The sequence below is a fragment of the Lactuca serriola genome, chromosome 8 (genome assembly GCF_051521515.1).
Source record: "Lactuca serriola cultivar US96UC23 chromosome 8, Lser_US96UC23_V15, whole genome shotgun sequence".
In the NCBI taxonomy this organism is placed as follows: domain Eukaryota; kingdom Viridiplantae; phylum Streptophyta; class Magnoliopsida; order Asterales; family Asteraceae; genus Lactuca; species Lactuca serriola.
Genome location: NC_136415.1, coordinates 40,805,359 through 40,818,890, shown reverse-complemented (window position 1 = coordinate 40,818,890; position 13,532 = coordinate 40,805,359). Strand labels below are relative to the sequence as shown.

The 13,532-nt window shown below is 31.9% G+C and overlaps 1 protein-coding gene across 4 annotated transcripts; it reads left to right on the top strand.

The window, feature by feature from the left end:
- Positions 1–1,537: 1,537 nt before the first annotated feature.
- LOC145070830 (filament-like plant protein 4) lies at positions 1,538–7,397 on the top strand. 4 transcript variants are annotated; one of them, XR_013690102.1, is made up of 7 exons: positions 1,538–1,861; positions 3,025–3,135; positions 3,221–3,533; positions 3,680–5,678; positions 5,767–5,824; positions 6,640–7,157; positions 7,271–7,397. XR_013690102.1 is itself a non-coding variant. In XM_079017788.1 (6 exons), the coding sequence occupies exons 2-6, from the start codon at positions 3,031–3,033 to the stop codon at positions 7,102–7,104; spliced, it is 2,940 nt and encodes a 979-aa protein (XP_078873914.1). In that variant the 5' UTR covers positions 1,538–1,861; positions 3,028–3,030; the 3' UTR covers positions 7,105–7,397. The 4 variants fall into 4 exon arrangements, 3 of the variants coding, with proteins under 3 accessions (XP_078873914.1, XP_078873912.1, XP_078873913.1); XM_079017788.1 differs by having other exon boundaries at positions 3,028–3,135; positions 6,640–7,397; XM_079017786.1 differs by having other exon boundaries at positions 6,640–7,397.
- The last annotated feature ends 6,135 nt before the right edge of the window (positions 7,398–13,532 follow it).

Here is a 13,532-nt window from a genome sequence, read left to right as displayed (position 1 = left end):
TTATGATTCTATTCTAAGTTTTCACCCAAAACTATTCCTTTTCGTCCCTAAAAACTATGTATGATGTCTGATTTTAGCAAAAAATACGACTGTTGAGGTTTCTCAATTCCAAGGGAAACACCATTACTATTTCTTTATAAAAATATTAACACTATTCTTGTATTATAATCAACATTTTGATTTTTTTAAATATTTATAAATAAAATACTTTTTTTTACAAACATAAACTTAAAAGTTATTTATATAATAGTCTTATCACACATATATAAAATTCATGTGGGTTCATTAACATTTATTGAAGCTGGGGGCCTTTGAAACGAAAAATAATAGACTATGGTCATGGTACTAGAGGTTGAAGGTAAAACTCCAAGGTTGATTTCATAGACATAACTTATTAAATCAAGAAACTTAATAACCAATTATTTAATCCGTATAACCTTGCATGTAATAGGCATCTTGCTCATATATCATGCTTAGTTTTTTATATCATATGATGTCAATTAAGTTAATTTATAATAAAGACCATAGTATTTTAATTCATTTGTTTATTAATAGTATAGAATCAGTCTAGTAATAATCTATTAATAACGTAGATATCTTAATACTAATTAATGACCTAAGCATATAAAAATAAAATAAAATGATAATTATCAAGAGTGGATGAATAATATTGAGGATAGACATAATTCAATGAATACTTTGAAAGAAAAAGTAATCAAGTTGGTGGATGTTAAAGAGATGATGATAGAAATGATGTATAGTATACTAATAGTACTATCAAAAATAAATATTGAGGTCAAGCATACATTTCCAAACTTACGCAATAGTTAATGTAGAGGTTAAGGTGACGTTTTCAAATGCATACCAAAAATAAGTTAAAATAAATAAAAGTACATTTTTTGAACACTAATTTGACACATTTTATAAAAATAAAAAAGTGGGAGAAAATGTATTTATATTTAAATTCTACACGTACAATAGTAATCAAATACACCAACTCCAATCGCAATATAATGGTACTGACTTCGATATTTTAAAATTAAATGATCAACAATTATACAAATTAGTTATTTAATCATTTAAAATTTATACGTTAAAATGTAAGTTTGTGGCATAAAAACCACATATAATAAATGTATGAAGCATTGTTTGTTACACAAATTTATGCAATGTATTTCAATTATAATGTCAAAAAAAAACATTCATTAATATTGAGTGATAGTACAAGATGCAACAATAATGGTTTTTCGTTGTCTTCAGAATTATTAAGACACTAAAACATTATTTTAATTGTATTTCTAAATATTTCATAATATTCATATAACATCTCTTACTTTAAACTAAATAAATCTTAGATTTTTCATAATTTTTAAACTAAGTAGAACTTATTAATTTTTAAGGTACAAATATGTACCATGGTTATAATTAAGGGGGTCAAAAGTGAAATTTTCAAATACAACTAAAAGTAAAAGTAGGGGGTGAAAGTGAAATTTCTATATACTGCAATACATGGTGATGTATTTTAAAGTGCTTCTCAACCCCTGAGTTTTTAAGTGACACCTAACGCAGCCTTCCCCCTCCGGATATATAAAATTTTATCTCTCCGCCACCCACCCACCACCACCACCACATCGGCCACCACCATCACCACCACCACCACGGCGTCCACTCATCACAACCGCCATATCACACATCTGAAGAGAATCTGAATTTACAGACAAGCATAAAGTGTGGATCTCTAATTGCTACAGGAACTGAAAAGACAAAATTCTTCAATCGAGCTTCATCAATCGACTTCTATCTGTTTATTGTTTTCGTTTCTCACTTTCATTTTCTCTCTCGGAGAACTACATTGCTACTGGTAAGTCTATTATCATCGATGTTTGCGATCTCTGTTTAGTTCTCAAGTTATTAATCGGTTTTCGCTTTGCGCTTTTCTCGAGACGAAATGTTTTCCTATCCGTCCTTGATCTAATCGAGTTCTAGATTGATAAGGTTATTTGCGTTGATACTTTTTTTTAAAGTTTAATTCCAAATTTGTTTCTTTTTATCTACTTTCAATCTAGTATACTGTTTATCGGCGATTCGGTGTTTCTTCAACTTTACTGATCTTCAATTAGATATGAATTTTGACTATTTCTGATTAAGAGTAACAATCTGAAATCATTTTACATTACATTGTTAGGTCATCTTTGTTACTAAAAAATTCTCACTGAAAATTGATTCCTTATTGGCTTTTTTCATTTTTTCTTTTTCAATTAGCCTATGAATTGACAGATTACGTATATGAACTGGAGGAATCTGTAACCAACCAGTGTACTCTTCATCATGGAGTATTTTAATTAATTAGTAATTTAGTATGGTTAGCTTTGATTTTTTCCTAAATGATGTCGGTGTTTGTTTTTTTTTGGTTTTTCTTTTATATTTTTATTCGCCGAGATAATTCTCCAGATTTGGTGATGCATGCTATTCTTGTTGATTGGGATTCCTTTCATTTTAGTCTATCCTTCTTCAACTTTAGATTGTCACTTTTCGTCTTAGCCTACCTTTTTCTTTTTCCTTTTCTTCTCCTGAATGTCAATTCTGAACATTTGTTTTCTAGGGCTGTTGGTGTTGGGTCTTAATCTGCATTCTCTTTCCCTACCCCTCCCTCATCGCAAATTAATATTATTTAAAATGAAAATTCGATAACCTTTTAACTGTTACCATGGTTTCTGAATGCCCTGCATGAGCAGAAAAGTACAGTGAGGAATCAATATCATCTTCCTGGTTCTTGTGCAGGGTCAGAAACCAGAAACCCAGAAACTCTTTTACTTTTTTTTTTCTTTTCTTCCTCCAGGTTTGTTTTCAATAATCTTTGTTACATTAAAAGACAATTTGATTATTTCTTTATAAGAAACATGTTACATAAGTCTTAATCTGCAAGCAAACTTATGGTTGAATAATTAAGAAGCAATTAACTTCATATTTATCTTTTATATTATTGTTACTTGATTTTTTTATTCTTTTGTACACATGTAACAGTAGACCATGGATCGCCGGAGTTGGCCATGGAAGAAAAAGTCATCTGATAAAGCTGTTGTTGTATCAGAATCTGTTGGTGTCCCTTCTTCAGCTGCCTCTCAAAGTGACAAGGTTTCTTCATTCAGTAACATTTTAATAATTCTTTATAAAATCTTTATAAAACCTCTTTATTTATATCATCCTCATCACATTTCAGGTGAAACAAGATAGCTACAAAAAGCCAAACTATGTCCAAATTTCTGTGGAGTCATATTCCCATTTAACTGGATTGGAGGATCAAGTAAAATCATATGAAGATCAAATGAAATCATACGAAGATCAAGTGAAATCATACGATGAACAAGTGAAACGATATGAAGATCAACAACTTGTATATGAAGATCAAATAAAGAATCTAGAAGATGAAGTGAAGGAATTGAATGAGCAGCTTTCTGAAGCCCATTCAGAAATGACAACAAAGGAGAATCTTGTCAAACAACACGCAAAAGTTGCTGAAGAAGCTGTCTGTGGTATGTTCATGTTTTCATTCTATCACAATATGACATAAAACTTATTCATTCTAAAACAAGAGAAAAGCAATTACCTTTTGTATAAAGAAAATCTTATTATCTTGCTATCATCTGTTAAAAAAAATCTAAAAAGATGATTTTTATAGGTTGGGAAAAGGCAGAAGCAGAAGCAGCAACCCTAAAAAACCATCTAGAATCAGTAACTTTACTAAAACTTACTGCTGAGGATCGAGCTTCACATTTAGATGGAGCTTTAAAGGAATGCATGAGACAAATAAGAAACCTGAAAGAAGAACACGAACAAATCATCCACGATGTTGTTCTTGCAAAAACAAAACAATGGGACAAATTAAAACTCGAATTCGATACAAAAGTCTCAAATCTTGATCAAGAACTGATGCGATCAGCTGCTGACAATGCTGCAATTTCAAGATCTTTACAAGAACGCTCAAACATGTTGATCAAAATGAGTGAAGAAAAATCCGAAAAGGAAGCAGAAATCGAAAGGTTAAAATCCGATATCGAATCATGTGAAAGAGAAATCAATTCTTTGAAATACGAATTACATATTGTTGCTAAAGAGTTGGAGATTCGAAATGAGGAAAAAAACATGAGTGTTAGGTCTGCTGACGTGGCAAATAAACAGCATTTAGAAGGTGTAAGAAAGATAGCTAAATTAGAAGCCGAGTGTCAACGCCTACGTGGACTTGTCAGAAAGAAATTACCGGGTCCCGCTGCTTTAGCTCAAATGAAACTTGAAGTTGATAGTTTAGGGAGAGATTATGGTGAGTCACGAGTCAAACGGTCTCCAGTCAAACCCCCGAGCCCACATAGTCCACATAGTCAACATAGTCAACATAGTCAAAGCTTTTCTTCTTTGCCCGATTTTACCCTTGACAGTTTACAAAATTACAAAAAAGAAAACGAAATGCTAACAGAGAGAATACTAGGAATGGAAGAGGAAACAAAGATGTTGAAAGAAGCTTTAGCTAAACGTAACACTGAGCTACAAGCTTCTAGAAACATTTGTGCTAAAACAGTTAGTAAACTTCAGAGTCTTGAAAGTCAAGTCAAAGGGTATTCTGGTCAAATTCAAAACGCAAGTAACGCGCCTAGTGTGGCTTCCTTTTCTGAAGAGGGTAATGATGATGAAGTTAGTGTCACAGGTTCTTGGGCTACAGCTTTGATTTCTGAGTTGACTCATAATAAAAAAGATAATAATAATAATAAGATTCCTGAAAGTCCTCAAAGATCTGAAAATGCAAACAATTTGGAGCTCATGGATGATTTCTTGGAGATGGAAAAGCTAGCTACCGACTCAGTGAGTAAAGAAACCCCGGAGACCGAAGAATTAAATCCAAAGGGTATAAACGTAATTTCACACGATGATCAAGAATTGGGTGATGCGATTTCTGGGATTTACAATTTTGTAATGACTGTGGAAAAGGAAGCGAAATCTGTGGTTGGAATTGAAGAGAATGGGTTTGTGCAAAAGGTCGAGGGGTTTTCGGTCATTTACAAAGAGATTGAGGACAAAAAAGTAAAATTGCAAGATTTTGTTGTTTCTCTTTCTGGTGTTCTTGGTAAAGCTGGTGAGCTTCGTTTTACTTTTGTGAATGATGCTGAAACAAGTAGTCCAGATTGCATTGACAAAATCGCTTTACCTGAAAATAAAGTTGACTATTCAAATTCAACTCAATTTTCAGATTCCACTTCTGACCCTGACATACCCCATGAAAATGAAAACTCTGTACCTACCTCTGAAACAACAGTTTCACCTTGGAAATGTTCATTTGAGGAGTTTGAAGAGTTGAAGTTAGAAAAAGAGAAGATTTTTATGGATCTTGAAAAATGTAATGAGAATCTTGAAAATACAAAGCTACAGTTGAGTGAAACTGAGTTGACTTTGACTGAAGTGAAATCTCAGTTGACCAATGCTCAAAAGTCAAACGGGTTGTTTGAGACTCAGCTTAAGTGTATGGCTGAATCTTATAATTCACTTGAAGTTCGTGCAAATGAGTTGCAAAATCGGGTGAATGTTCTAGAAGAAAAGATTACAATGTTGGATAATGAGCTGGAAGAAGAGAAGAAGAATCATAAGGAGACTGAGGAAAAGTGCAAAGATCTTCTAGAACAATTGCAAAGGTAAATAAATATATTTTCTAAATTCTAATTTATTTATATACAAGTTTAAATTTTTAATTGTAATATTGACATTTAATTTATGTTTTAGGATTGAAACTGAAAACACCCCACCTCCGGTTGCTGAGACGGATGGTAAAAGTAACCAGGTAAAATCTGTAATCTTTGTTTTGGTCCAAGGGCAAAATGGTCATTTAAAAATTATAAATATAACAAGCCAGGGACTAAAGTTGAAACAACAAGGATGAGTTATGTAACAAAATCTGAAATTGGACTGAACCTGCAAGTTTCAGTTTCACTATACTACTGTTTGTGTTGTCAAGTAGAGTAATTTACCAAACTGGTCCCTGTGCTTTCTGATTTTTACTGTGTTTAGTCTAAAGTTGAAAACTTCTTTTCATTTCTGGTCCTTATTTTAAAGTTTTGTATCGATTCTGGTTCCTGGAAACTTTGGAGGACCAAAATCGATTCATCACCTTGAAATAAAGGACCAAATTTGATATGAAACTTTGAAATTAGGGACCAAAATTGATATGAAACCTTAAAGTAAGGACCAAAAGTGAAAAAAGGTTTCAGCTTTGGACTAAACATGGTAGAAACAACAAAAGCACAGGGACCTTTGTTTTCAAAAGAGAATCTTTTCCAAATGTGGTCCTTATTTTAAGGTTTCATAAGGATTTTGGTCCCCAGAACCTTGAAAAATGACCAAAATCAAACCCTTTTTTCACTTTTGGTCCTTATTTCAAGGTACATAATCGATTTAGTCCCTGAAACTTTGAAACAAGTACCAAATCCGATATAAAATGTCAAAACAAGGACTAAACCAAAACCGATAAAAAATTACAAAACCTCGAAATAAACACCAAAACTGAAAACAGTTTCAATATCGAATCAAACACGTTAATAACCAGAAACTACAAGGACCATTTACGTAATTTCCTCTAAAAAAAAAAACTATTTTCAGGAGAGAGAATTAGCAGCTGCTGCAGAGAAATTAGCAGAGTGTCAAGAAACAATATTCCTCCTAGGAAAACAGTTAAAAGGCATGCGACCTCCAACAACCGAATTCATGGGGTCTCCAATTCGAGAGACAAGTCAAAAAAGTCAAACTTTTACAGAAGAAGATGAAGAAGAAGAAGATTATGAAGTAACAACAACAAGCAATGGAATGAACAACAACAACAATAATAATAATAATAATAATAATAATTTAGTTCATCATATGGGAAATGAGTCTCCATCTCCAGCTCATTTAGATCCATGGGATTCTGAAGGAAACAATCTTTTAAAATCACCAATAACTTCAAGAACCTCAAAACATCGCCCAACTAAATCCGGATCATCTTCTTCATCATCATCAAATCCCACACCTGAAAAGAACAACAATGGACGTGGATTTAGCAGGTTCTTTTCCACAAAAGCAAAGTGAAAAAACTTGTGTAGATACTACTACTACTATGGAGATTTTGGGATTGTTGCGAGGTAAATTTTTATTTTTTGTATGTGGGTCTTCTTCCATTTGTCTCTCTGATGAAAGTAGTGTATGGATTGTTATATTGTTATATTTTTTTTTTTTTTTGTTGGTTTGTTTTCAGTGGAGATGATGATGATGACATAAGTTTTTGATGAAATATGTTTTTAACTTTTGAAGAAACAACTGTTGTTGTTTTAAGTTAAACGAAAACAGTGTGGTGATAATGGTTGGATTTGCATGGTTTTCAATTTGGTTTGGTTGTTTTTAGATGTGGTAATTGTACAAGTTTGTAAAGGAAAAAAAAAACGTAGGCTTATAAGGTTCGAATGATTGTATTTGCTTGTTTGCAAGTTTAATATGTTGTACTATCTTATTATTTATTAAATTAAGGATTCATAAGGAGTTTCGATGAAATCATGTTAAATATATTTATAAAAAATTTGAAAGTATTTTATCGTTATGTTACATTACGAAAGTTATAACATTTTATACAAAGCCATGGTAGTTTGATAAGAAAAAATTAACCCAACAGCCGAGTTATATTATAAACATATAACTGTACTCAACAGTACAACCATGTGAAGAATGTTTCGCTTTTAATTGTGTTTTTCCTTAATGGCTAAACTTATGAAAGAATATTTTTAATTTATTCTTGGGAGAAAGCAAACATAAGATAATAGACGTTTAATCACAAAATGTGGGTTTATTTTTTAAGAGATAATTCAGTTAATATGCAAAATAGTTTTTTGTTAAATGCTTTTGGATTTAAAGTTTTTTGTTGAAAGCGAAAACTTTAGGCTAGTACTACGAATGAAACTTTTTGTTTTCATTCGAGTTTTTTTCTCAAAAGTAAAAGCTAAAAGTTCCTAAAGACTTGTTGGCGAACACCTGAGGATGAATATTCCACTTAAAAGTAAATGCTAAAATATGCTAGTCTAAGGGGGTGTTTGGCTTAGCTTTTCAAACCCCAAAAGTCCTTTTTGGAAAAGTTACAAAAAGTCAGGATTTCCTGACTTTTCCAAAAAGTTCCTTTTCCTTATGTAAAAACTTCAAAAGTAGCTTCTAAAAGTAAGTTTGCCAAACATCTTTTGCTTTTTTTTCTTTTTCAAAAAGGACTTTTGGCTTTCAAAAGCTAAGCCAAACACCCCCTAAGTAGAAGTGTTTCTTCCACTTAAGAAATTGATTAATCGACACGACACATCATATTTGCAACTATCTTACAAATCAATGAAACTTATATTTTATGTAGGTAAATCAATTTTTTAAGTGGAAGAATCACCTTCTTTTATAAAACTAACTTATAAGTTATTTTTTGGTTGGTCAAATATGATAATTTAAAAAAAAAATAGAAAATAAGATAAGTAATAAATTTGTTGTGACGTGCAAAAAATATAATACATATTTTATAAGGATAACGACTTAAAATGTGTAATTTATTTTTCGATTTGTATACATTTGGCCACTGAGTTTTTTCGTCCATATTTACCCCCCATCAACTTGTTAAATTGTACACATTCAGTCATTATGACAGGTTACTCTAGGTTAGTCGGAAAAAATGACTTAATAGGGTAATATATTTCTCATTTTGTACACATTTAGTCCTTAATTTTTATACACATTTAGTCCTTAATATTTTTTTTTTGTTTCAAAATAAGTCATTTTTGCTTTTGTACTCATTCAATACTTATGAATGATTTATTTAATTTTTTCTCACGAAATCTTACATGAGACAATCATTAATGAGGTGTTTTGGGTTGTTGATGTTTATGTCCATCTCGACCTCGACTGCTTGGTTGCTTAGGTCTTCTGGTTTGACTTAGGTCTTGTGTTCTAAACGTTGTAACTTCTTCATACAATATCAAATTTTAACGATCTTTATATCCATGTGTTCGTTTTTTGAGTCTACTACAACTTTTGTTAAGACTACTCCCGTTAAAATGTAATATATTTTTACTTACGATTTTATAAAAAAAAATCCATACATGCATTCATAAAAACATATGAATATAAAGATCGTAAGTAAAAATATATTAATTTTTAACTGGAGTAATCTAAACGAAAGTTTTAGTAGACTAAAATACAAACACATGGATATAAAGATCGTTAAAATCTGAGATCGTATGAAGAAGTTATGACATTCAGAACACATAACATAAGCAACCAAGTCAGGGCCGGTCCATTGGGTTTTAATGCCCCGGGCGAGATAAGAATTTTATGCCTATATGTTTAGACCGCGCTCAATAGACAAAACTCATACAAAAAAAAATTATAATACAAAAATTCAATTAAAGTTACAGTCAAACAGAACCAATACAATTACAAACCAAAAACTTACAAAATCACTTAAAAGGATGCCTTGTGATTTTTGAATAAAAACCACTATTATTTTACATTAATCAACACTTTGTTAAAATTGACTTTCAATATTTTGCTTACTAATTCAATCTTTATTGAGTCATGATGCTTCCGGATCATATCCATTCTTCTTGTAAACTTTGTTATTTGAATAGATGCTCATGGACTTTCATCTTTATATGCTTCATCCAAAAATAATTTCTGCAAAATAATAAATTCATTTGATTTAACTTTATCAACAAATTCATTATTCTCACAATCATTGAAACAATCAACCAAATCATTGGAATTTCCAATCGGATGTGTAGCAATATTATGTATATCATTAAAACTATTAATCAGATCATTAGAACTATTTTCACTGACTTTTTCATTTCTAACAAAAAATCTAATTAAAGGAAGATAGTACCCAGATTTTTTGTTTTTGTTTACACTATCAATATCAATATGTCAACTAACCTGGAAAAGGGGTAATGAAATCAGAAATAAGAACCTTTTTTTTTAAACTAATGTATAATAGCAACAATAATTAGAACTCAGAAGTTCAATTGATTAGTATCTGGTATACCTCCACCCAAATGAATCACTAAACATAACATAAAAATTCAGAAGTTCAATTGATAAATATATTGTATACCTCAGAACGGAATCAGAAAAGTGATAAGAAAAAAGATTTAGGAATTACCGAATAACAAGGCCTCGAACTCTGGTCTGCAACTCATTCAAATCAGGAAAACTGAAATGAAGGCTTCAATCTCTTAGTCTCTAAGAGTCCAACTTCGGACTCCAAGTTTTCTAATCATACAAATCTGGAAATGGGAATCATCAAATTAGAATAGTTATAAGAAAAGGAGAATAGGAGAAAAGAATCACCAAATCAGAAAAGGGTATCCCTCAAACGGTAATCAATGAATCACTAAATCGGTATACCTCAAACAAGAATCAATGAACCACCAGATCAGAAAAAGGGAAACAGGAATCCCTAAATCCTTACAAAAGCCACAAAAGTATTTAGAAGTTGGAGAATATGAAAATAGAAGTAACGAAAACCGAAATCGGATTAAAAACATACATTTAGTCAATTTGAATTTGATTAAGACAGCTTCTCAATCTTCTACAGCTTCCGGATTTCGAAGCGTCGATTGGCAATCAGGCAATCACACATGCGGATACAACTTGCGCTGCTGTTGCTAATTCTTTTCCGTTTTCCCGCTCAAATTGCACGCCTTGCACCAGAAAAAAGAGTATTAGGCTAATTTTCTTGGGCCGAAACATATATATACATATTGCTTATTGGACTAATCTGATGCCCCTCCATTTATGCTGCCCTGGGCCTTTGCCCATCTCACACATGTATTTGGGCCGGGCCTGAACCAAGTAGTCGAGTTCGCGATGGACATAAGCATCAAAAGCTCCAAACACCTGATTAATGATTGTCCCACATAAGATGTCGTGAGAAAAACATAAAAAAAATCATTAATAAGTATTGAAAGAGTATAAAAACAAAAATGATTTATTTTGCAACAAAAAAATATTAAGGACTAAATCTGTACAAAAATATTAAAGACTAAATATATACAAAGTAAGAAATATATTACCATATTAAGTCATTTTTACCGGCTAACCTGGAGTAGCCGGTCATAAGGACTGAATGTGTATAATTTAACAAGTTGAAAGGATAAATGCAGACGAAAAAAAACTCAATAACCAAATATATACAAATAAAAAAATATATTACCCTTTTAAGACATTATTCTATTTTATAATAACATTTGACAATTGAAATATAATCCAATAATAGTTATTACAATATCTAAAACCATTAATACGAACTAATCTATAAAATCAATTTCATATAGTCCACTTGACATTTAAATAGTAGAGGGTTATCCATTCGACTTCCAAAGAGGCTTCGCGTCCCCTTCTTGTCCAGAAACATGGGTCTGGTCCAAATTAACGCCGGCTGAGGAGGAAACGGGTCTGGTGATCGAGTCTTCAATTCAAGGCCCATAAAATATCAAAATTTTATAATTTCTTTCCTTATAAGTTATAGCCAACCAAGTGGCATTTCTGATTTATGAATATGATTTGTTCACAACTATTTACACAAAATATTTTATCATCAAACTACATGCCACCTACAAATCATATGTGGATGTTTCTAAAACAAATTTGCATCTTTCTAGTCCATAGAACACCAAGAGACAAAACCAATCTAAATTATAATTATAAAAAACAAATCACAAGTTTTTGTCTCTTTGTCGAGGGGAGCAAAAGCACAACCATCCTTACCACTTAAGTATCGGCCTAATCGTTACATGAACAAACAAGAGACAAAACCATTGTCAATAATAATTATATGCTTTGAAATCACGTATTTATTAAGATCAAATTGGAGTTGGTGGCCCAACCAAGTTTTTGTAACACATCAATTATGTATTTGAACCACTAGTCTTGGTCTCTTTGTCTATGGGAGCATAGACACAACCATCCTTGTCACTTTAAAGTATTCTTAGATACTAATTTATTCGTTTCTTACGATTAAACCGTAAAATGATTTACTTTTGCACCATTTTTTAGTTGTTTATGGCTTCTCGAAAGGATCATAAAGTTATAAAGGGTCCACAATTCCACATGTGATCAAAGGAATGCTAGAGTGATGGGCATAATGAAGAGACAACTTATAGTCCAAGAAAACCTATGTCATGTGATCTTATTATAATTATGATGGTAAATAGAAGCAAATAAGAACAACTAGAATGAATATATATATATATATATATATATATATATATATATATATATATATATATATATATATATATATATATATATATATATATATATATATATATATATATGGACGAGTAACTATGAGATAAACCAAACTTCCCACAACAGTGTGATAAAGATTCAGATCAGATAAAGGAACACCATCAGTAGGAGAGTATCGTGCATTGGTTTCAAAGGGAGTATCAACAATCCGATTGTCAGAGAGGCCCGCCCGTGTAAACAAGTCAGATATATATTTAGTCTGAGAAAGAAGATACCCTTTCTTAGATTAAGCTACCTCAATACCGAAGAAATAACGCATCAAGCCCAAATCTTTCATAGAAAATCGATGAGCTAGATCATGCTTCAAAGACTCAATACCACCATGGTCATCACTAGTAATAATCATGTCATCCACATATAAGGACAAAAGGATCAGTCCTACACTCAAGCATCTAACAAACAAACAATAATCATGATTACTCTGGACAAATCCAAGAGAGGTAATCACTGTGGAGAATTTTTCAAACCAAGCACGAGGATCTTGCTTGAGACCATACAAAGCTTTGCGAAGCTGACAAACCTCACCCGACTGGTGCTGAATTCCTAGTGAAGGAGTCATATAAACCTCTTCATGGAGGTCACCATTCAAAAATGCATTCTTGACATCCATTTGAAAGATCTTCCATTGTCGAACGAATGCAACTGCAATCACAGTACGAACTGTCATCATCTTTGCAATTGGGGAAAATGTCTCCTCGTAGTCAAAACCATACTGTTGAGAATACCCTTTTGCTACAAGTCTGACCTTGTACCAATCAACAGACCCATCAACAAGAAATCGAACAACAACAACGAATCAACAGCAACAACAAACGAATACCATCAATAACTTGAATATCACCAACGAATAAACATCATCAGACCGAACGAATAAGCTATCAAAACTGCTACAGTAACCCTAGAAATCGATCCGCGCCACAAATGACTGCTACAAATTCTTCTAACAATGTAACAAACCTCCGTTCTGATACCATGATAACATTGTCATATGATTATGATAGAGAGAAATTACAAGGTTCTTAATGAAAGCATAAATGCTACAAAAAATAAAGCGGATATAAATACTAGCTAGACAAAACCCTAATGAGCTAAAGACTAAAGAGCCCATAAACAAGTGAACTAATAATATATAGGCTAACAATTATAATATGATAACATATACCATATAATCATATACATTTTAGGATAAGGGT

Coding starts and splice junctions, on each gene's coding strand:
- LOC145070830 (XM_079017788.1), top strand. CDS start 3,031: ATGGATCGCCGGAGTTGGCCATGGAAGAAAAAGTCATCTGATAAAGCT. Junction 3,136..3,220: donor CTGCCTCTCAAAGTGACAAG/GTTTCTTCATTC, acceptor ATCACATTTCAG/GTGAAACAAGATAGCTACAA. Junction 5,679..5,766: donor CTTCTAGAACAATTGCAAAG/GTAAATAAATAT, acceptor TTTATGTTTTAG/GATTGAAACTGAAAACACCC.